The sequence below is a fragment of the Hibiscus syriacus genome, unplaced genomic scaffold (genome assembly GCF_006381635.1).
Source record: "Hibiscus syriacus cultivar Baekdansim isolate YM2019G1 unplaced genomic scaffold, ASM638163v2 tig00111213_pilon, whole genome shotgun sequence".
NCBI lineage: Eukaryota > Viridiplantae > Streptophyta > Magnoliopsida > Malvales > Malvaceae > Hibiscus > Hibiscus syriacus.
This window is the reverse complement of record NW_024063022.1, coordinates 1,965,554-1,991,235: the sequence shown is the minus strand read 5'-3', so window position 1 is coordinate 1,991,235 and position 25,682 is coordinate 1,965,554. Positions and strand designations below refer to the sequence as shown.

The following is a 25,682-nucleotide window of genomic DNA, read 5'->3' as shown; positions in this document are numbered from 1 at the left end:
GAAAAAGATATAACAAAAACAAGAAAACAAGTCAACATATAGTTTTACAATTTAAGTTACAAATAATCAAGAGTCAAGGTTTATGTGTATATGCTGAAGCAGCTGCTATCCAAATAAAAACAGATTTCTATTCTGAAAGGGCACTCTTCCAGGATCCAAGGCATGGAATGCTTTGTTCATATCTAAAGAAGTTACCTGGATCAACTTTACTTTTCACTTGTACCAATCTATCAAAATTGCCTTTGAAATACTTTCTTCCCCATATAACAGCCTCCGAGTAGCTTGCATTGCCATTTTCATTGATCCCTATGTCCACATCTCTGTAGTTCAGATATGAACTCCTGGGAGACTTAGACACATAAGGTGTCATATACTCGTAAAGCTTTCGTATCTGATCTAAACTCCGGTTCAATGCCTCGTCGCCTTCGTCTTTCCAGGTGACCGAGTATTGGATTTTATATATGTTCCCTGCTCTATGAGGAAACGGGGTATCGGACTCCTGAATGTCACTCATTTTCCCACCATAAGGATTCAATGTCAATGCAGGTCTTTTGAGTTCAATCATTTTCTTCCAAATCCCTTGGAGATTCTCTTTCGAAATCGGTTCCTGCACGTAATCCGATTTCTTCTTCAAGTACTTTTCTTGTTGAGGTTGTCTCTCAAGCAACACTTCCATGGATGTTCCAATGGGATAATTAGACCAAAACAGTATCGACTCGATCCAACTCGTTTCAATACAATTCTCAGTCAATAAACCCAATTCTGGGAAATGTTCATTCATGACTGAAATCAGTTCTTTAGCATTACCAAGAAACAATCCAATGAACTTAGCTTTAATGGACTGCAAATGCTTTTTATTCACCGGTAACAGAACAACTCTAATGAACAAATTTTCATCTATCTTATCAGCTATATATTGCCATTGATGAACCATATCAGTTGCACCTTGCTCTAATGTCTTCTCAATTCTAAAAACAGTAACAATTTCAGGGACAGAAACTAACTTGATTTTCCATGAAAGTATAACTCCAAAGCTAGCTCCACCACCTCCTCTGATCGCCCAAAACAGATCCTCCCCCATTGATTCTCGATCCAAAACATTGCCACCGACATCAACCAGTTTCGCATCGACAACATTATCGACAGACAACCCATGTTTCCTCATCATGTTACCATATCCGCCGCCGCTAAAATGACCACCAACACCTACTGTCGGACAAACACCGGCGGGGAAACCATGGGTCTTGCTTTTTTGACCGATTGCATAGAAGAGTTCACCCAAAGTGACACCTGAATCAACCCAAGCAGTTCCATTCCCATCCTCTAAATTGACACTTACGGATCGAAGATTGAACAAGTCGAGGATCATGAATGGGGATTCTGAGACATACGAAAGTCCATCGTAATCGTGTCCGCCGCTGCGGATTCTCATTTCAAATCCGTGGGTTTTGCAGCAAATGATGGAAGCTTGGATGTGAGAAACATGGGAGGCCGCCACGATGAAGAGAGGCTGAGGGGTAGTGGGAGAGATGAATCTGAGGTTTCGTATGTATGATTGTAGAGTGGATGTGTAGGAAGGATGGGTAGGGAAGTAAGTAACCGAAGCGATTGAAGGGGAAGCTATTGAATGATTCGAAAGGCATTCAAGAATGATGCTTTGTTGGAGATTATCTGAATTCGCCATTGAAGTGAAAATTAGGAAGACGATGAGTGAGAGAAATCCCATTGAAGATTTACAAGTTTCACGTCAGACTAAAAGGATTCATTCAAAAGAAAGTCATGAAGTAAAGCAGCAAGCTTGAAGCTTCTTCAAAATACAGGAAGCAAGCTTCTGCAAAACTCAAATCAAGGGGCAGGTGCTTATCCCAAAAATAATTAATTATCGCGCTTCTCTATTATTTGGGCTGGGCTTAGACAATCTTAGACTGTGTTTATTAGGTTTAAGGAATTTTATTGGGGTCAACTACTCCAAATGCCAATAAATTTCAGTCATGTATCGATTTAATCATTAAATTTTAAAATGTTTCAATTCTAGTATTGATTTAATTTTTGACTTCATTGCAAGTACAAACCCGTAAAATCATTAATGGCATACCAACGTGATCATTTTCTATCATGTGTACTTTAGGTTGTATATCAATTTTTGTCGGTAAACTTTAAAATACTTTATATTTCGGCACTAAATTTTAGTTTTTGTATTGTTTTGGTCCCTATAAGCCATAATCTACTTCTATAGTCGTCGTTTTCAAACAATTATTGTCTTTCATCGATCGTCATTCGCAACAAGATTGAAACTAAAAAAAAATCCACATTTCATTTTTCTTTCTGAATTGATTTTTCATTAAATACACTCAAATTCGATGAAAATTTATCTAAAAATTTTATATTCTAATACTGTGGTCTCCTTTGATGGTCTTCCTATAAGATAAAATTTAAGTATATTGAGAAAGATTAATTCTCTAAATAATTTTGAAATAATGTTATTTTTCAAAATAGTTTTGGAGTATTTTTTTTATAAAAATTTAATATTGACTAAAATTAAATTTCCTACATTTTTTTAAAAAATTGCCTCGTACTTTAGACCTCAAAGATGACTTAAACCTCTGATTGAATCATCATTGTCTAAACTTGCATCTATACTCGATTCCTCATAATGCATAAACAAATTAACTACCATCATCGTTGAATTTGCTTCATGATGACAAAATTATGATCTTAGCTATTATATAAAAAATTGAATTTTACCATAGTTGATAGTCTTTCTTGAATCTTAGGGACATAAATTAATCAATAATATTAATAGAAAAACAATTATCGTTTTTCCTATTAACAATAGTAAGGATTGAGTATAAGATTGTTTAAACAAATTTGAATATATAAGTTATTTTGTAACTCTTGCTATGCAAGCGGTCCAATTGTGTGATGTATGAATGAAGATGGGATCAATTAACCAACATAAATATTAGACATGTTAATCACACTCAAAATAAATTTAAATATAATATAAGAAAATAACAAATTTCATTAAAAATTATAAATATCATCATCAAATTTTTTAATAATACGTTTAAAATATAGCTCTAAAATCTTAAAATTAAAGAAAATCCATTCTTCCCAAGATATCCATCTTGGATATTCATAACACCATATAGCATTGTTCTTGCATAAACAAAACCCATTCAACTTAAGGGATCAAGTTTTGAGGTCAGCTATGGTTTGTGATTGAAATCAAGTTTCTTTTTTTTATAGCAAAGTAAGTTTTATTAAAGAAAATAATATTGGTAGAAGATTAATTTTTCAAATAACTTTAAAATAACATTATTTCTCAAAATAGTTTTGGAGTATATTTAAAAAAAATCGACTTTGACTGAAATTAAATTTCATACATTTTTCTTAAAAATACCTTGTAATTTAGACCTCAAATGTGACTTAAACCTATGATTAAATCATCATTATCTAAACTTGCATCCATAATTGAATTCCCCATAATACATAAAAAAAAATTAACTACCACCATAGTTGAATTTGCTTCATGATGACAAAATTATGATCTTAGATACTATATTAAAAATCTATATTTTACCATAATCGAATTCGTCCTCCAAAAAAATTATTTAGAAAAATAATTTCATTTTAAAATTGGATAATTGATGAAGTTTAATGGATAATCAACTAAACTTAATAGATTTAGCTCGAGTAAACTACCTATTTTTAATTTTGAATTAATCCAAAATTAATATATTTAATTATATAAATATTAATATGAAATTCAAAATTTCATAGTTGATGAAGTTATAATTTCTTTAATTAATAAATAATTAAACAATAAACAAATAAATGCAACTGATTGTTAATATATTCTCTGATGAGAATATAAATTTATAGATTAACTTTTACCAACGGTATGCATTAAACCAAGTGGCATCATCTTTACTGAAATAAATCCCATCTGCCCTCACCGACCACATGCAAGAGTTATGGTACTCCAAGCACTTTTTTTCGTCTCTTTTGGCCTCAAAAGCGTCGAAAGATATTCTCTTGTGACCCACCCATCGTGCGTTGCAGAAGAAAAGCGTCGTTCGGAAAAAATTAACCTTGGTGTCCCACGTGTAATCTTGCCCCTTCATCATCGGTCTGTCGCCGATGTCCCTCTTCTTGGACTTACAATGTAGAAACAAATTCGGCTGGTTGGGTGGTGAATTACGTAAAGGTAAATCGTTTGTGATGTGAATATGATAGTTCATGAACCAATCACTCTCTGCAAATGGAAGGAGGAGGGAGAATGCTAGCAGCAATGGGAGAGTAATACTTTTGAGATTGCCCATGCTGCTTGTCATATGTTTTGTGATCATCATATAAGGTTTGCTAGTATTTATATTTTGATTTTGAATCTTATATGGTTATTTTTAGATAAAAATGATATCTAATAAAATTTTGGTTTAAATTAGTTAAAAAATAATAAAGAATTGATAGATTTTTTCGGATCAAAATTTGCTAAAAATACTAATAAAAAACAATCACATTTTTTTTCATGACTCAAGAAGATCAATTCGAGGAGAAAGTGCATTAAGATGGCTTAAATTCTTAAAAAAATATAATCCTTACAATACAAATAATCAGATTATTTTATTATTATAAAAAGATTAATCGATAACATCATCTATTTTACTAATGAAATGAACAAAAAATATATATTTTAAATATATCTCAATCTCTAGTTTGCAGTGCAAATAAAAGTAGGAAACATGGTATTAAGACAATGAAATTGATGATTAGGCAAATAGTTGATAATGTAGATATGGTATCACATTTTATATATAATAGTAGTATGCCTATGTTCTTTACCTTTATTATATGCATAAAAGCATGGAATACTATTATATATATATATATAATCTTTTAGGGTTAACTGTAACTGAATTTTAGAATTTTTATAAATATTTTACTTTTAAAATTTAAAAATATTTTAATTCTAATATTGAATTTTGGTTTTGGCTTTGATATAAGTATTGAGTTGTTAAATTGTTAAGGTCTTGATGATGTAATCATTTTATTTCTTTTTGTTTTAAAAAAAGAGGTCATTTCTTTCTTGTGAACTTTAGTTTGTGTAACTCTTTTGTCATTAAAAGCTTAAAAAAAACTTCACTTTAATTTATGTATTAATTTTTGTCCCTATTAACAGTAACCAACTCATTCGACCGTTACATGTCTCCTATTATTATCCATGAAAAATTGGTACTAAAACATTCGCATTTAACTCTTATTTTTTCTTTTCGAATTGGTTTTTCATAAAACTCACTCAAAATAACTTAGCGACAATCCGCTAAGGAAAATAAAGATTGGGTTCGATTCTCATTGAGATACCATAAACCGAACATGAGCTTTTCCAGTACTAAAGAAAGAATTGGCATTAACATCGATAGTTGTTGCTAATCCAAATAAAGATTAATTTCCAATGATTGGATCTGGAAATTAATTCATCAAATAGAAGAGTAAGTTACAAGGGTTAGGCCTTGTAGACTGTAACCAACAAATATCTGAAGTAAAATCTATTTCTCTTATCAATAAGAATTGAGACAAAGTAAAACTAAATGCTATCTCTCATCATAATTAATATTTCTACAATTTATTTTTTTTTGATTTCATTACTTTAATTTTATTCAATTTATTTATTTGTTCTAAACCCCTTTTCTATTTTTATTATTTTAATTTCTTCCTGATCACAATTTAATCAATTCAAAATTAGAAATTTTTTAATCCGATCGACCCCTTCTTTCCTACTTTACATTTATAGCTTATTTATATAAGAAAATGTCTTATTTATTTGACAATTATGACATTTGTCAAATTCCATCGGTCCTCACCGAACACAAGAAAGAATTATGGTACTTTTTGCATCGAGATCTGTCTCTTTTGGCCTTGAAAATGTCGAAGGTTATCCTCTTGTGATCCACCCATCGTGCGTTGCAATATAAAGGGGTTGACCGAACAAAATTTATCTTGGTATTCCAGGTGTAGTCCTGCCCCTTGAGCATAGGTCTATCACCAATATCCTTATTACCAGCTTGCATTGAAAATATAAATTCGACTTGTCCAGTGGCGAATGAAATAAAGGTATATCGTTTGTGACATGGATGTAATAGTTTATGAACCAACCATTGAACATTGGAAAATGCAGGAGGGAAAGAACTAGCATCAATGGAACGGTAACGCCTTTTAGGTTACACGTGGTGTGTTAAATATGTTTTGTGATCATCATATAAAGTTTCTTGCTATTTATACGCTGATTTTAATTATATATAGATAAAAAATAATATCTAATAAATCTTGAGTTTGAATTGGTCAACAACGAATTTAAAGATCGATAGTCTTTCTTAATTATTAGGAACATAAATTAATCAAAATAATGGAGTGTTATAGCTGCGAGTATCGATACTCATTCTAAGAGTATCGATATTATCCCAAGAGTACCGATACTTAAGGTAGTTTCGTACCATTTTAGAATTTAGGATTCCAGTAGCCCATTTTGGTATTGAAACTTAAGGGATCATCGATACTGGGGTGAGGGTATCGATACCTTAATTAAGGGTATCAACACTTAGCTAATTTTTCAAACATCAAAGCTATTTTCGATATCGATACCCAGAAGATAGTATCAATACCTAAGAGACTAATATTCATACTTTAGGGTCAATATCAATACCTTCATCCTAACTTGGGTATGAAACTTATCACATATCAAATAAGTTGGATTAGGAGATCAAAGTCCATCCAAACTTCATAAATAAGACTCCAAGTGAGAACAACACTAATGACTATAATTACTTCTAGAAACGATATAAATTAGGGAATCATAAAACCTACCTTGTGTGGTGGTCGAGAAACAATCATGACACCTGAGCTACTCTAGTAGCTAGGTAAACGCTTACGTGGTAGAATGTCTGGACAACTCTTAATTAGTGCACAAGGCACTTCATTACCGACCAGTCGTAGATGCCACAAGTACTCGTATGAAGTAGGTTGGTTGGGTGAACTTTCCGATATAGAAATTATGGATGTCACCCTAGGTAGGGTAGTGGGGTGTGTGTCTATGTGATGTAACGAAACCCTCCGACCACACTATAATGCCCACCCTTGTATGCATGTTTAGATTTTCATTTTTGTATACAAATATTTATGTTAGCGAGCATGATCATATAATGGACGCATATAGTATAGTTTGGTTATTAGTGTGGCACTGAGTTTGTGAGCTCAACATTCGACATCTTTTTCTTCTGATTTAGAAGAATTTTATAAAACAAAATGGTGCCCTTTAATTCAAGCTCACAATTGAAACAAATCACAAAACATGAGTTCACTGGGTATCAAAAGAATCATATGCTCTTTAAATTTTCAAAGTTATATCCTTTGACAAGTGTCTGGATTTATGGGTTGGTTTGGCTGGCTTTATATTTTTCTAAGGCTTCAGTCATCGAGTCCTTATTTTCTCTGTCATTGGGAACGTTGTACAGGTGCCTCATGTCTAGCTTAGCATTTAATCAGATATGGATAAAAATGTTGCAACTAGCATATTCAATTGCTAGACCTTTTAGAACACTTCTATTCCAGTTCTCTGAAATCTTCAATTTTTTCAAGCTTCATGGACTCCTTCAGCATAGGTAGTGCGGAAATATTGGTCTAAAAACAAAATTCCTGAGTGTTTGTGAAATTGACTATAAAAAATGTTTCTCAACTCCTTGAGTCCATCTTTTATTGAAACACTTCTCAATTCAAATTTATTTTAGTCCTTAATGCCTTTGTTTAAATTATACTTCGTTAAGTTCAATATTTTTATATTCACTTTGATTTGTTGGGAGATTCGCCTCGACACATAGAGACTAGTGTCATGATCTGAATGTAATCCTATTCATAAAGTTAGGTCTCTTGACCTAGCCTATTACTTTAACAGAATACCCCTAATTAGAGGATTTAATTGTCAGAAAATCTTCGACTTGACAACTCGAACATTTTTTCTTGATCCATACAGATCACATTTAACCAATAATATTAATAGATAAAACAATCCTTTGTCTTTCACATAAACAATGGAAAGAAGGATTGGTTCAGAGAACAAATTGCATTGAAGTTGCTTTAAAAAACATTTGAATCTTACCTAATCAACATTATTACATTCTATATGTAAAGTAGTAAGCCTATCTTCTTTTTACCTTTTTTTTACTCTTACATACGTCGCACACATCAATATACCACTAAAACGATGTGCTGAAATCATGGGCGAAACCAAGGGGAGGGTAAGGGGATCTTTGTCCCTGCCAATTATATTTATAATTATTAATTAATATAAAATAATAATTTTTAATAAAATAAATAAAGACAAATTTATCAAGCCCCTCAATTAAAAAATTGTATTTATATAAAATAAAAATTATTTTAGCCCTCGTTATAATAAATTCCTAGTTCCGCCCCTGATTGAAACGTACTTAAATTGTCCTTTTTAAGTAAATATTAAAAGGATAAATTATATGTTTAGTACTTAGACTATCATTTTTATTTCGTTTTAGTATCTAAACTTTTTTTTTCAAAATCATTAACGATAATATGATTTGGTATGACATGCCAATTTTTTTCATTATTTAACACACATTTTACCAATTATGAGGATAAAATAAAAGAAATTATTCTTGCTCTTAGCATGAATTGAACCAAGGCCTCTTACAAAAAAAATGCAAGGTAGTCAACCATTGAATTAAGCTATTCATTTATATTAATTTTATCATATTTTTTATTTAAATTATATAATAATATCACCATAAAATCAATATTTTTTGATAATTATAAAATCTGAATATGTGACACTTTAAATTAATGGTAAAAAGTTTAGTCATTTAAGTATAATGTGAATCTATTTTTATTATATCAAACATAATATTTACTTGTATAAATATTAAACTAAAGAAAAAAAGTTCCCTTTATTTTAAAATAAAAAATAATTAAATAATTATTTTTATGTTTTTATAAAATTTATATTAAATTATTATAAAATATTTATTTATAATATTCTGAAAATATTTAAAAAATTAGTTTAAAATTATATTATTTATTTATTTGAAATAATATTACTTTTAAATTATCTATTTAAATTTAAATAGCATTATACATAACTAAAATAATAGTTGGATATTAAACATATAATTAACCCTAAATATAAATTATTTAAAATTAAATATATAATTTAAAAATAATATTATTTCAAAAAAAAATAATTTAATTTTTAAAAATAGATAATATATTTATACTATTAAAAATATATATTTTTATAATTATTTCATATATTATCTTATAAAAACATATGAATTATTTTTTATTTCTAAATAAAGTGGAAAATTAACTTTTAATTTAATAATGTATAAGTATTAAGTTGAGTATAATAAAAAATTCACACTATAGTTGAATGAGTAAGTTTTCCGTGATTAATTTAAAGTCCCCAAATTTGAATCTTATAATCATAAAAAATTATTGGTTTTGTGGTGATATTGTTATATAAGTTAAATTCAAAATGTGGTGAAATTTACACAAATGGTTGGTTTAGCTCAATGATTGAGTAATTTGTTTCTCATGTAAGATACTCAAGAAATACTGAAAAATAAAGAAGGTGATGTTGTAATTAAAAAAAACAAAAAACTTGATATGTCATGCCACATAAGCGTTACCATCAATAATTTTTAAAAATTAAAGTTTAAATACTAAAATTAAATAAAATGATAATTTAGGTACAAAACTATAATTTATCCTTTTTAATATTTACCTAATAAGGATAATTTAGTTAGTGATATATTTCGGTATATCACTTTAGTGGCATGTTGCGGTATACGACGCGTTCCATAGAATTTTCCATGATTTTACATAGTTATTGACACGAACAAATACACAATTTATCTTACGAATGTGAACTTAAAAACTAGTATCTTAAAAATTTAAGAATACAAAATTAAATTATAAATAAAAATTATTAAAATAATTACTTAAACAATATTAAAATTTGAAATTTCTAAGAATACGAGTCATCCCTAATTATCACATCTAATAGACTTTGAGATTAAATTTATGTTCTAATATTTTGTTATATTACATATATTTTTAGATGAAATAGTATATAATGTGATCAATTTTATCAAATAATCCTGTTCTTCTTCCACCTTAGTCTTCCGATCTTGGCATTTGAAGTACCTTAGGCAAAACATACCCAGCACGGGCATACATTTCAACTATAAGATAATCCTGAAAAGGCATAATTTTGAATGAAGTTTCTGCAAAACTACAAAGGAAATAAAAATGTGGGTAAACTACTTGTTTAGTCGCCTAACTTTGAACGAGTTTCCATTCTCATCACCCGTATATTTTCAATTTGATCAATAAAGTTTCAGGAAAAAAACAAAAGTTAAGTCACTCGACTGGACTTTACATTTTTTAATGCGATTTTAAATCTATGCAAAAACACATGAATTTTTCCTTCTTCAAAAATCTCAAACCCAGACTTTTTAACTTCAAAATATATTTCTTACATGATTTGGATGCTGCTGCAGGGGGTTCCTAAGAGGCGAGCAAGGTAGATGGTTATTTGGATTTGCAAAGAGTATTGGTAATTTTTCGGTGTTTTCAACAAAGCTTTGGGCGGTACATAAGGTACGTGGTAAAGCATGCTTAGAGATTGAGCTTCTAAAAGGTGATTATAGAAACCGGTAATGCCGATGTATTCAACCTCTTATTTTCATCAACTATAGCTACACAAGGAATTGTCCTTGCCCACCAAATTAGAAGCGAAATTGGGAGCTTCGTTTCTCTCTTATAACGACAGATGTGAATTCGATTGCTGACATGCTTGTAGGTATGGCTCGAGGTCGCCTGATTGGTGAAGAATTATTCGATGATCCCTTAGCCGAGTTAATCTCCCAAGCGACTAATGATTTCAGTCGGAACGATCCTCGAGCTTTTTTTGAGCTATGACGGGGAGCGATTCTACTTAATTTTAGGAAATATTGGGTTTTAAAATAAAGAACAAATAAATATATTCGGAGTCGTCATCGACCTTTGAGTTAGGTAGGTTGAATACCTAAAAAATATATATTTAAAAAAATTTAAGAAAAATAATTTTAAAAGATAAAAGGTGATATTCATTTAACCATAAACTCGTTTTGAAAAGGGTTCGGGAGTCAATTACGCGTGGGGAAGGATTAGTAACCTCACAACACCCAAAATTGGTACCTAAGCGATTATACGTCATCTGAATATTGAAATTAGCAGATTTGAATATACATTTAAATTAAGATATTTTTTTATATAAATTAAAAGAAGTATTAATTTGTATGAATAATTCTCAAAAATACCTTCCTTTTTAGTTAAGGGGCATTTCCATGGATTCTCCATACGAGATAATATTGCCCTAATTTTTAATGAATTACATACATTAAATAAATATAAAAAGAAAAATCATTGATATATATATATTGTCTTGTACGAACAATTCTCGGAAACGAACTCATTGTTAGTTATGGTATGCTTCCATAAATTCCTCGTACAACATGTTATCCCAATACAATATGCATTGACAGTAAAGAGAAACCAACGAGGACTTAAACAAAATACCATAAATACATGAAACTTAAATACAAGTAATAGGACATTAATCGAATATGTGAATGAATAACCAACAAAAATCATGGCCATAAACAAAAATATCACACAAACTAGGCACTGGAATCATAATAAAACCATCATCAACATTCAGGACGAAAATAGAAATTATTAAAATAGGGCACTCAAATTAAAACAATCCTAAAAATAAAATCTCCAGTAGAAAAGGACTAAAACAGAACATGGGTAAAACTTAAAGTGCAAATTAAAACAAATAAAAATTTATTTCGATGACCAAATTGAATCTTTACAATGTTAGAAGGACTCAGGATGGGTTTACCCACGCGCTAAAACGCTCACTCTTCTTCCCAAAAACGGTTTCGTTCGAGTTCGAGTATATAAACCCAACTCATGGCCGAAAATGCACCTAGATCTCCATTTGGCATCATTTCATTTATTTCTCCTAAAAGAGAAAACCTTTTTTCTCTACCCTCTCTCTCTTCTCTACCCCTCATCGGGGGAGGCCAAGAGCCTTCGACCATCGCTCACCAGAGCATTTCGTCGTCGTGTACGGCGGTTGGGGCCTACAAAAACCTCCCTAAAACCATCATCTCCTTCACCTAAACCTAGATCCGAATACCAATAAGCCTAAAAACAAGTGGATCGTTCTAGATCTAAGGATGTACCTTTGACGAACTCAAACTTCCAGCGACGTTTGACCCTCCAACAAATGAAGAAGGATGGTAAGCTTCTCCCCGTTTATTCTTTGTTCTTCTCTCTTCAAAAAATGACTCTTTCCTTTTCTCTTTATCTCTAAATTGAAAGCCTTTTTCTTTCTTTTTTGATTTCAAAAAATTTTAACCCTGAGGCCTTTTGTCTCCTTTCAGTGACCCGCATAAAATCCTGTGACGATGGAAAACCTTGGGAACCGGTGAGTCACGGGCGAGTGGATCAGACCCACAAGCACGTGCTGGAGAGGCGCTCTTGTAATGCACGAGCTAATCCGAAACAATATGATGTCCTTAGGTAAAGCTGGTCCGTTGGATCGCTGATTAGATCCAACGGATGTGATGCATTGGCGGTGAAAACTAATGTAATATTAGAGTAAAACCCCTAGTTGATCCAGATATGGACTGTTGGATGGGTTCAGATCTGACGATCCAGATTGAGTGACGATTGGGTAGAGGGGAAAACTAGGGTTTCCTCTAAACCCTAACAGCTTGGGCTGTATCCAGGGTTGGGTCATGGCTACTGGGTTTGGGCCTCCTATTTTGAGCTGCTTGTAAAATTTTTGTTTTTGGGCCTGTAATAGTTAAATTATATTTTAGTACATTATATATATATATATTCGTGTAATAATAATAATAATAATAATAATAATAATATACATATTAAATAATTAACCAAATATTCAATCTAATTAATAATATATAATTATATATAAACATAATCAAAGCTCGAAAGGAATCCCTGGACAAAATGAGCATCTACAACTGCCCCCTTTTCTCATTGTTGTGCAATGAGAATAGAGCAAAGATCAAGGATGGGCATATTTTACCGATTATGAGGAAATCAAAAGGTTAATCCGCTCCACTACCACTTCAGGGTAGATCGAACTTGATCTGCTACACTTTTTTGGGTAATCAGATATGAAAATTTTTATTCACTTTGCTTTTCTTCAGGGAAGGTTGAACCGAATTTGATTTGCTTCATTTGCTCTCAGGGAAAACCAAATCTAATAGAGGAAAAATTTGTTCCATTTTTTCGGGTAACCGAATCTTTCAAAGAAATTTGATTCACTCCACCATTCTTTGGAAAGAAATGAATCGGGATCAATTTTCTTATTTTGTCTTCAAGGAGATCGAATCTAAAAATCAAATAACACCAACCATTAGTGTATGTTTGAGAATTTGAAAACATCATACCCGAAGGTTAAGAATTTGAGAGAATCTTTGAAAATCCATTTCTCTTGTGGGAACTTGTCTCGAAGCAACTAAATATGGGAAACTGTCTTGACTCGAGTTTTACTTGAACCTCTCCCTTCTTGGGACTTTCAATTGGTTGATGACTTCTAATTGTCATAAATCTTTAGTTTCTTGAAAAACCTATAAAATATTCATCTTGAAAGTGAAACGTATCTGAACAATGAATGCAATAATGCAATTCATTTATTATTAATCTTTTGAGAAAGTGAAAAGGTCTTCGAGAAAGACAAAATTATAACTTTCACCGAAATGACCCAACATAGATAAGATTAATTTCCAGAGTCATATGGAAGACAAGGCTGAGGTTTATAGGGAAACGATCTCAAGAAAGACTAATGCGAGGTTTCTAAATAAACGAGCCTAAAAACCTCAAGGAGAAGGTTCCTTGGGGAACAATATTTAGGAAAACTAAACTGAACTTTCTAAAACACCAGTTCTAAGAGAGTCAGGATTGAATACAACATTACACAAAGATTGACTCCTCTATACGAGAAAGTCAAATTGAGGAAGGATACTTCTGAAAAGTTGACTCCTTTCCGTGAGAAAATCAAGAATAACACAACTAAAAGGTTGACTTTTCTTCGTGAGAAAGTCAAGCTGGACAACACTAAAAGATTAACTCCTCTTTGTGAGAAAGTTAAAAAGGAAAACACTAAAATATTGACTATTCATGAGAAAGTCAAGGAAAACGACACTAAAAGATTGACTTCTCTTTAGGAGAAAGTAAAAAAATAACAATATTGAGCGGTTGGCTTCTCTTCACGAGAAAGTCAAGAATGATAATACTAAAAGGTTGATTTCTCTTAACTAGAAAGTCAATAATAACATTGAAATATTGACTCATCTTCATGAGGGAGTCAATAATAACATTGAAAGATTGACTCATCTTCATGAGGGAGTCAATAATAACATTGAAAGATTGACTCCTATTCACGAGGGAGTCAAGAGAATCATTGAAAGATTAACTTCTGTTTACGAGAAAGTCAAGAATAACATTGAAATATTGACTTCTCTTTACGAGGGAGTCAAGAGTAACATTAAAAGATTGACTCCTCATCACGAGGGAGTCAAGAATAACATTGAAAGATTGTCTCCTCTTCACGAGGGAGTCAAGAGAATCATTGAAAGATTGACTTCTCTTCAAGATAAAGTCAAGAATTACATTAAAAGATTAACTCCTCTTCATGGGAGAGTCAAGAATAACGTTGAAAGATTTACTCCTCTTCACGAGGGAGTCAAGAATAACATTAAAAGAGTGACTCATCTTCAAGAGGGAGTCAAGAGAATCATTGAAAAATTGAATTCTCTTCACGAGAAAGTTAAGAATAACATTGAAATATTGACTCCTCTTCACGAGGGAGTCAAGAATAACATTGATAGATTGATTCCTCTTTATGAGGGAGTCAAGAATAAAATTGAAAGATTGACTCCTCTACACGAGGGAGTCAAGAGAATCATTGAAAGATTGTCTTATCTTCACGAGAAAGTTAATAATAACATTGAAAGATTGACTCCTCTTCACGAGGGAGTCAAGAATAACATTGAAAGATTGACTCCTCTTCATGAGGGAGTCAAGAATAACATAGAAAGGTTGACTCCTCTTCACGAGGGAGTCAAGTCGATGCTTCAAGGGAAAATGATTTTTAGTAAGACAAGATTGAGTTTTCTAGAAGTCATGTTCTAAGAAGGTCACGATTGAAGTTTCTAGGGAAACCATCTTAAGAGAGACAAAATATTTCTCAAAATAGAATTTAAAGACATCCTCATGAGAGAGATCAAAATTTATCATATATTTATGGAATGATGTATGATACAAATTCATGTATCATGTATAAATGCATGTTTTCTTGATCTGTGGTGGGAATGACTGCAAGAGCGATCTTCGTTCTCTTCCTGATTAAGTTGTATTTACTTTTTATTTACACCAGCGTGCACTCTTGCAATTCTTAACTTGTTTAAATTTTTTCTTACCTTCAGTAAATATTTTTGCCCCTGATAAGATTGGCTTTTTCCGCCTAAACTTTTGTAGAAATCTAATAGAGCTTTCATCTTTGAAAAGATGATCTACCATTTCAGGCTTTGGAGACTATGTATGTGACTATGCCAAACTAGACAAGATTCATAAAAATCAATAAGAGATCAGTGCATGTTCTGATTTGACTCTTGAAACACATAAAAGGGAATGTCTATCCTAATTCCTTTCATGTCTCCACATCTAATCAGATCTCGAACAAGGTTATTTGTATCACATCATGTCGAGAGGTTTAACAACATCCCGTAATTCAATCTTAGTTGGCTCCACTAGTTTCTTGTTGTTAAAATTCCATCGCCCATTCCGTGGACATAAATATTCTTCATTCCTCACTTTTAACCTCGGAGGTTGTAGAAGACAATATTTATCTTGGGTAAAATTAGACTTTAAGGGAATACCACATGAGCGCAACATTGGTTCAACACCATAGTTACTAGTTTATAAAACATTTGACAACTTATTCATCATTTTATGTTGCTTATACCTAGATTTTTCAACAAGGGAAGCTCTTTGCATGGTGTTTAGAGCTTTTGTATAGTATTATAAGGGCACCAAAGAACAAAGCTCACTGGTAATATAAGTGGGAAGTTTTGGCTTGTCAACATTAATGCACGGGTAATCACCAGAATAAAACAATTGTATGATGGACAATATAATCACATATAGTAAGCTCCATTGTCCCCGTTTCACCATTTTCATTCTTCACACCTCTCTGCTGTTTGCTCAATTCAATGATATTGTATTCTTGAATGATATGGGCCTTCAAAAATGTCCCAAAATTTATCATTTCTGGATGATATGAGCCTTCAAAAATATCCCAACATTCCAAGTTGTAAGGCTCATTCTCAATGTCTGTTTGATTTAAATCGTATGAATCATGCGAGGCCTGATTTTGGTAATGCCCCAATGTGCGTACTCGTGGCTCTCTTTGTGCCCAAACATCTTAATCTTGAATGATATCATTATGGTCTCACTAAACAACAATGTTATCGAATAGTTTGAGGGCTTCTCTTCATGATGCCATGGACACTTAAGAAGTGATCAATTCTTCTAACAAAATTTCTTGCATTTTTTCTATGAGATGGGATATGCCCATTTCATACTATTTGCTTTCAAGATTTTGGAATGTTTCATTATTATGACATCGCTTATTCTTTTTCTCCAATAGAGGTAGAATGAGCCTCACTGGCTTCAATGAATTTTTCACTTGAGATTGTCCTGTTTGAAAATGTTTTCTCCTTTATTTTATTTTAGAAATCAAAGAAAAAATGAATTTTGTAAAGTATTGCTCCTTAATCCAGGCTCACAATTGAAGCAAATCGTAAACATGAGTTCACATAATATCAAAATAATCAATAGCTACTTTAGTATTTTCAAAGTTATAGCTCTTTTACAAGTGTCAAGATTGATGGGTTGGCTTTAGGTTGACTTCATATTTTCTAAGGTTTAATCTATCTAGGATGTCCTTTCTTTCTTGGTCCTTGTGAACATTATAACATGCCCCTCTTTCTTGGCTTGGTATTTTAATCAGATATGGACAAATGACGCAACTAGCATAATCAATTACTAGAATTTTTAGAATACTTTTATTTCAGTACTCTGAAATCTTCCATTTGTTCAAGTTTTATAGACTCCTTTAGTAGAGGTAGTGTAGAGACATTAGTCTAAATATAAAATTCCTGAGTGCTTGTGTGAGGTCAACTATAATAGGTGTTCCTAACTCCCTTAGTCCATTTTACTAAAACTTATTATTAGATTAACCATAGGCATTAGAGCCTTTACTTATTGGAATTTATTTAGTTTGCCTTTGTCCAGGCATAGTTGAAGGGTTCATCTCATCACAAAATCTTCGACTTGGAAATCGTAGTGGAGCAAACACCAAATTATCGAGTACTCAAGCAATGTCATGGTTTGAATGCAATCAATTCATAAAGCCAGGGCTTTTGAGTTTCCTCTATAACCAATTACTTTAGTGGAATAGCTCAGCTTTATTTTATAATCTATAATAATAATAATAATTTATTAACCTTTTGAGCATTCAGATTTATAATTTCTTAAGCTCATCAAGAATAACCTATTATAGTCTAGGTGTCATTGATGTTCAGAGAATCCCATATTTAGTGCTCAATTCCCAAACAACTAACCTATACTAAATTCATATACTCCACTATTCCATTTGTGAAAATTAGGATCAACATTGAACGTCCTCAGTAGAAGTATAGTCTAGTGAGTTTTGCAATGTCATACACAAAAGATGCCCATATTGTTTGCTCCTATGCATACCTAGATTCCAAGCTTCTTGATCATTTCCTCATGAGAGTAAAAGACTATATTGGTCCCTACAAGAGAAGGGTATGGTGTTCGAGTGTATTCTCTGGGTAAGTTCAAGGGTCATTGTTTTATCAGTTTTCAATCTTGTCACTTTGTCAAAGATATATAACTCTAATCATTTAAAGAACCTTTAATCACATTTATATTTAGATAATTTCAAGATTAAAACTTACTCATTGCTCACAACCTCAAAAGGTATAAGTTCAATCAACAAGCAATTTTACAGATTATTTAGTTAAATAAAGAAAGAAAGAACAAAAACACACTCAAACAAGACAATGCAAGTGAGAAAAGATTCATGATGGATGAAATGGTCTCTTCCAGATTAGGATGCCCCATTACTCATCAGATATATAGGTGCTCGACTTGATCTTCAGGGTTATTACAATCTAATTCCACACTTACTCATTAAAAGACCATGCCCCCGAATCGATCAGATTATGTAAATTGCTCTTCGATACCCCACAGTTCTTAGTGGAATGCCCCAAACTTCATATTCATGGTTCTCAATTCCTAGGTAGGTTATCATTCTCAACGCATTAGTTTGATAACACTGATATCCTTTATCAACTATTTTCTTTCTATTAGTAGCCTTGGTTGCCAAGACCTGAATCATTTGATTTGATACCTCTTGTAGAGTACTCGATGCTTGATTCCTCATATATTGTTGTTACCATGTCAACTGCTTTTGCAACCAATCTTGTGATTCCTTATGAGATTATTCCATTGTTTCTATTTTTTTGTTCGTGATGATGAGGAAGTAGTATGAATGAATGATCTACATAACCTTCCATAATTTATTTCCTTGTTTTTATAACTAATGCAGGTAAAATGCTTAAATAAACAAATGCGATGCTAATGTACGTAAGCAAAAGGTATCATTCCAGAGTGACCATCTTAAAACAACTTTCATTAAACAAAAAGGTTTCGACACATTACAAAAACTTTACATATAAGAGACAACTTTCACTCCTAACTTCTATATCTCTCTCAAAAACCAAGTTAGCTTCCACTCATGCTCAGGTGTTGAGTTGTCAATCTGCTTCAATTCTCTTGCAAAGCCAGCTAAATCGACCAATTTGTGAGCCACATTGCTTGTTTGGGTGACATATTCTTTCATGACATCGTCTTTTTCATTCATCTTATGTGCCAATTCTCATATCTGTAGACAATATTATTCATTCTCACTTATAAGATAGTCTTTGTGGTCAAGAAGTTTTTGTACAAGATCTTCGTAATCATCTGCAATCTTCATCAATGTCTTGTTCTTAGCTTTAGTGGCTTCTAGCTCAGCATCATTATGACGCTTGTGGCGTTGATATGAGGCTTCCATATTGGCTATGGACATAGTCAACATCTGATTTTTGGCTTGACATCTTCCAAAATCATTAATGGCTGTATTACACCTTTTTTCTGCTATATGTAAATCATAAGAGAATTTATTGGCTCGACCTTCTTACGTCTTGCAATTTTTCTCCATTGTTCAACATCGTTTTTTAGTTTAATGACCCATTTTGGCCACTCCTATGGGGTATTTCCTATACCAACATTTTCAAAAGCTTGACCGATCCTTTGAAAACCATCATGCATGGCTTCCATCTTTCTATTCATTTTATCATTTTCAATTTTCAAATGATGCACTTGAGCTTCAGAAACATTCTTTCTCCTAGTTGTCACCACTGATACCTTTAACTTTGGACATATTTGGCTCCCCTTTAAAATGACAATCAACTACCAAACTAGGTCGACCTTTGATCTCAAACTCCAATATTCCATGATCCAAAAGGTGTTAAACTCGATGCTTGAAGGCAGTGCAATTCTCAATGGATTGTCCTTGGGCTCCGACATGATATTCACAACGAACATTGACGTCATACCAACTTGGATATGGAGGTTACCAAGGTTTCACATAATTTGGGGCCACCTCTCAGGATTTCAAAAGCTTATCATATAACTCCTTATATGATATAGGGATAGAATCAAAATGAGAGCAACCTCCTGTCTTGGATTGAATAGAAGTCTTCAGGTTTATTCCCCTTGACGTTTGAAGTAGACTTTCAGACACCAATGAGTTCTGATTGCATGGCTTCTTCTCTTCTTTCTAAACTTCTACCTTTGTCACTATTTCCTTGGTGTCTCCAGACAACTTATTGATACGAATGGTGATTGGGTGTGATTTCTTAGACTAGCTAGGATCAACTTGTTTTAAAGTAGTTCATTTTGTATTTGACATTGCGGGATTATTTTCATCAAGCTATTTCCTTTCTTCTGCAGATGTCTCTTTTCATTTGGCCAAAGTAGCTATTTTATCCATTATCTTGGATATTTTCTCTCTCATGTCTCTTATCTCCCTTTGCTCTTCGTCGGACATATGATCTTTGGGTACATAACTCTCTAATATTTTCGAAGTTCCTCAAGATGCCACTACCCAGTTTTGTTATAGTCTTTTTGATCATGAAACCCTATGTATATCATGAAAACCTTTTATCCTGATAACCACTCACAAATCAACACCTATGAAAAATGTTATGATATCGCAGAAAGAAAAGCAAAATAAAAACAAGTTAGTATAAATGAGATAACATAATGACAAAAATTATTACAAAGACAATAATAACAAAATAAATTAATTAATGAGCTGATGAAAAACAAGAAAGCCAATGCAAATGCAAATGCAAATGCATAAGGTGTTAATTCCAAAAGCGACCACCATATAACAATCTTCATCAGACTATAAGATTTCCTTACACTAGACAAAGGAGCTTCATTTTCTTCATTTACTGTGATTGTTGGATCTCTAGACCTCCATTTTCGTGGGATTATTCATGAGGAAAGAGGCCTTGATATCTCGTGAAGGATCTTCTTATTCTTAACTCAACTAGAATAAGATTATTTGGTACCATTTTGATCTTTGTTCATTTAATATGAGTCATCGATCGACTTTGAGTTCTTCTTTCGTCGATCAACTTTGTTTGTAAGTCGTCGCTATTCATATGAATTTGACTACTTAGTTATGGACCTCTTATGTCAATATAAAAACCTTCTAATTTGGTCAATCACTTGCGAATTAACACCTGATCTAGTTATGATGTGAAAATGGAAATGTAAACAGAAGACTGAGAAAAATAAGATAAAACAAAGCAAATTGTTAGTACCAATCAACCAATAAAGCAGAAAAATATTTACGAAAAGAAAAGATCCTACCCAAAATAGTATCTACACTAACATGCATTTATAATAGTCCTACCCAAATATGTTTTCTACCCCCATACTTTGTTCATCATATAAATCCTAACCTCTGCCATCTAGTCACGGGCTTCATACGAAAATATAAAACCTAACCGTATACTCATTTTTTACAAAATAAATAAATAAATATGAGGAAAAGGTTAGAATGAGTTTCCCCTTTGTGACTTTTGAAGAACCATTTATAGAATTTTGGTATTAAAAGGGCAGAGTTTCGGTACTATTAAAAGGCTCCTAGAATTGTCATTTGCTGGTGCCCCATTGGGCCTGCCAGACCCTTGATCTTCACCCATTATAGGCTTAAACGGCATTTCCCCATGTCCATGCGAGGAAACCTAATTTTTCGTTCATAAACACAAGGCATATATACCCTAGAGTTTACTTGCTAAAGCCCGTGGGGAGAAAATTAATTTTTCACACGTAAGCGTAGTGTTCACCCATACCTAACGAGACAGAGCAGAGTTAGAAGGCTCTAAATATCCATGGTTTTAGCGTTTGTAAGGGGAAACTCATAATCCTTTGCCTCATCCAAAAACAAACAAACTTAAAAAGGTTAGAAATCTTAAACAATGGAAACCACACATTAGTACAACTAATAATAGTTAAAAGATGTACGACATGATGTGATGCAAACAAAATATAAGGATCAAAACTTAAATATCATTCAAAATTTACCATTTTTAACTACAAAGATGACATATAATCAATTACGGCATGACCCTCTAATGTCCCCAATAGAGTCGCCAAGTAGTCAGAATGATCCTCAAGCCTTTTTTAGGGCTATGGCGGGGAGCGATCTAACTTAATTTTAGGAAATATTGAGTTTTTAAAATAAAGAACAAATAAATAGAATCGAAGTGGCCATAGACCTTCGGGTTAGGTAGGTTGATTACCTAAAAAAATCTTTTAAAAATAATTTTAAGAAAAATAATTTTAAAAGATAAAATGTGACATGCGTTTAACCAGAAACTCGTTTTGAAAAAGGTTTGAGATTCAATTATGTGTGGGGAAGGATTAGCACCCCTACAGTGCCCAAAATCAGTACCTAAGCGATTATACGTCATCTGAATATTTGTTAAACTATATTTTGATATAACAATTCAAGGAAAAATGTTTTTGGACTTGAATTGAATTTATTCAAAGTTTTCAAAGTCTTCAAAAATAATTCAAAGTCCTTAAAAGTATAATTGAGCACAAAATGTTTTTTTGGACAAAAGTACCACTATTGTTCTTATAGTATCGATACCTCATGAACAATATCAATACTATTCATATGGTACTGATACCAAAGGTAAGGGAAGTATCGATACTACCAGTATTGCTCAAATTCTAGAATGCAAAAATGGTACCGATACCTAAAGAGGCACCGATACTACTTTGTATAGTAGTATCGATACCATAGGCATAATATCGATAAAATAAGGCCCCAATGGCTAATAACAACTAGTTGATTTTAAAATAAAAAATGTAGTAACGATACTCATTTTAGGAGTACCGATACCCTCTGTACTGGGCAGTTTTAATTTGTACGAAAATTGATCCCCAACAGTTCCAAAACGCTTCTAACAGCTAGAAACGACCACAACAATATTCCTACATGTAAATACAAGTTCAAGACACATGAAGAAGGGTAAGAACACCTATCCAAGCAATCAAACACAAGTAAAGAGTTTTTCAATCTTATTTTATCCCTCTTGTAAATATTTGTGTTTTAGTGAGCTTAAATTTGTAAACAGCTTACCTTAGAGAGGTGTTATTGTTTATTTCTTTTTACCTTTTATAAAAGAGGATTGGTTTTATCTTAGCCAATTGAAAATATAGGGAGTTGTAAAGGTTACTCTTGATCATTGAAAAAAAGAACAAATTAGTGAGTTTGTTAGAAAATCCTTAGTGAGGAGCTAAGGTAGTGGAGGTAGACTTAATTGAGAAGTCGAACCACTATAAATCCTTGTGTTCATTGTCTTATTTTTTACTCTCCTTACTCCCTAAACAAATTATTATCAATTCACCCCCTTGCAACTCTTTCGGTTGTCAATTCGAGCTTCCTTCAATCCTAACAATTGGTATAAGAGCTTGACTCATTAGAAGGTTTAACCACCTTGAGATTATCCTTGAAGAAGCTCTACCGATTTCCAATGCAACCGACAAAGAAATGGCTTCAACCTCCGGTGCCTATTACATTAAAGATTCACAACCGATCAATATGCCACCCTACTTCAATGGAGCATATTATGCCTATTGAAAGAATAAGATGATATTATCCATTCAAGCCAACGATCTAGGAGCTTAAAACTCAATCATGAAAGGATACACCATTCCAACCGACGATATGGACAATTGGAGTGATAGAGAGAAGAAAAAGTTCTAGCTCAATGCTAAGGCTATGCACATCCTTTTTTGTGTATTAGGTCGGGATGAATATGGAAGAGTCTCCTCTTATTCCAATGCCAAGAATACATGGATAAGCTCCAAGTCACTCATTAAGTAACCAACAAAGTGAGGGAAACCAAGATAAGTCTTTTCAACCATAGCTATGAGAATTTCAAGATGAAACCCGACGAAGGCATCAAAGCTATGACAAATAGATTTTCTGTAATTGTCAATGGTCTAAAGGGATTTGGAGAAGTAATCCCTAATGAAAATCTTGTGAGGAAGATGATCCACTATTTTCCAAAGTCTTAACAATCAAAGAAGACAACGATTATCGAAGCTAAAGATCTTAAGTCTCTCACTCTCGATGAGCTTATAGGTTCTCTAGTTACTCATGAGTTGACGGTGAAGGAAAAGAGGAATATGAAGAGAAGTGAAACAAGAAAAAGAAGGAGGTAGACATTGCCTTCAAGTCCACCAATGAGAGCTATCAAGATTCAAATGAAGAGGTGGATGAAGGCGATGATGAAAAAGAAGAAATGGCCAAGCTCTTCAAAAAGTTCAAAAGATTCATGACTTCCAAGGAAGTGAAGCATGAATCGATCAAGAAGAAGTCCCCCGGTGTGCTTCGAATATCAAAGATGGTCCATATTAAGTATGAATGTCCCCTCCTAAAGAAAAAAAGATCACGCAAGAAAAATAAATTTGTGGCAGCTTGGAGTGATGAAGATGACTCCAATGATGAAGATGAAGTAGCCAACCTATGCCTCATGGCCTTCAAAGAAGATTCAATGGTAACTTTTAACTCAAATGAATTTGATTCTTTTTTTTGATGAGTTACAAGTTGCTTAAAATGAGTTGTATTTGGAATTTGAGACCATGAATTCCAAATATAAGAAATTAATTTCAAATTTTAAAGTTGAAAATGATTTGATTTTGAAAATCAAAATGAAATTTTGAAAAATGATTTAGAAATTTCAAAAATTAAAATCAATGATTTAGAAAAAAAGAAAATTTTGATTTGAAAGTTAAGCTTGAGAGCTTAACAAAACAAAAAGAATTCATTTATAAAAACAACTCATTATGTCTAAAATGGAAAAATGTTCACATTGCCATTTTATGGTCATTTGGAACATACTTGTCCCACAAAGAAAATAAAATCTTTTAAAATTAGACAAGTATGGGTTCCTAATGGAACAAAGGGCATTGAAACTAACGATCAAGGATCCAAAGCAATTTGGATACCAAAATCTACTTAAATGTCTCTTGTAGGTGTGTGGGAACAATGGTGATGAAAATGAAGAAATCAATATGCTCTAGTCACACTCAAAAAGGAATGGGTAACCTCTAAGCTTAATGCTTATATTTTGGTTATTTGGTTGCTCATTTAGTTTATGCATGCTTGAGTTTTGATTTTAAATGATTATGAACTGTTTTAATCTCATGTTTGTTGAAAAATGCTTTATGATGAACATTTTAAAGTTTTAATGATTTTTCATAATTTTTAGTTCATCATAGTTAATTGTGGTCAAAATTGGTTTTAAATGCAAATTATATCTCTCTAACAATTGATATCAACTTTTCAAATGCTTTGGCTTTACAAATTTTAAAATTTTTGACCTTAGTCTTTAAATGGTTATGCAAGTGATTTTTATTATAAATGATATATCTCTAACAATTGATATCTATTTTTCAAATGCATAACATTTTTGGAAAGCTTTATGCACATGTACATAATTTCAATAATTGGCATTTCATAAAATATTTTAGACTTGAATGTATTGGATTTCATGTGCTACTAACATGTTTGTTATTCTTTCTTGAAAATCAATTTTCTTTAAGTGTCAAACTTTTAAAGTTAATTTTTTGTTTGGAATGCACTTTTTGAGGGGAAGCTTTGATTTTTCAAATGGTTTTTAATGTACAAATTATCACTTACTCTCCAAAGTTATTTTAGAACTTTAAAGTTGAATTATTTTTTATATAACAAAAAGGGGGAGAGGTATGGGTTTGAAAATTCAATTTCTTAATGAAAAAGGGAGAGCTGAACATTTTCACATATTTTCCAACAATTGGTATCTTTTTCA

The 25,682-nt window shown here is 32.2% G+C and overlaps 2 protein-coding genes across 2 annotated transcripts; both read right to left on the bottom strand.

Annotated features, from left to right (window-relative positions):
- Nucleotides 1-88: 88 nt before the first annotated feature.
- LOC120156059 (berberine bridge enzyme-like 8) lies at nt 89-1,825 on the bottom strand. Its single transcript, XM_039167470.1, has one exon. It carries the CDS (start codon nt 1,724-1,726, stop codon nt 128-130), a length of 1,599 nt encoding a protein of 532 aa, XP_039023401.1. The 5' UTR covers nt 1,727-1,825; the 3' UTR covers nt 89-127.
- Nucleotides 1,826-3,893: 2,068 nt separating this feature from the next.
- LOC120156212 (self-incompatibility protein S1-like) lies at nt 3,894-4,337 on the bottom strand. The gene has a single exon (XM_039167604.1). The coding sequence runs from the start codon at nt 4,335-4,337 to the stop codon at nt 3,894-3,896; it is 444 nt and encodes a 147-aa protein (XP_039023535.1).
- Between the last annotated feature and the right edge of the window lie 21,345 nt (nt 4,338-25,682).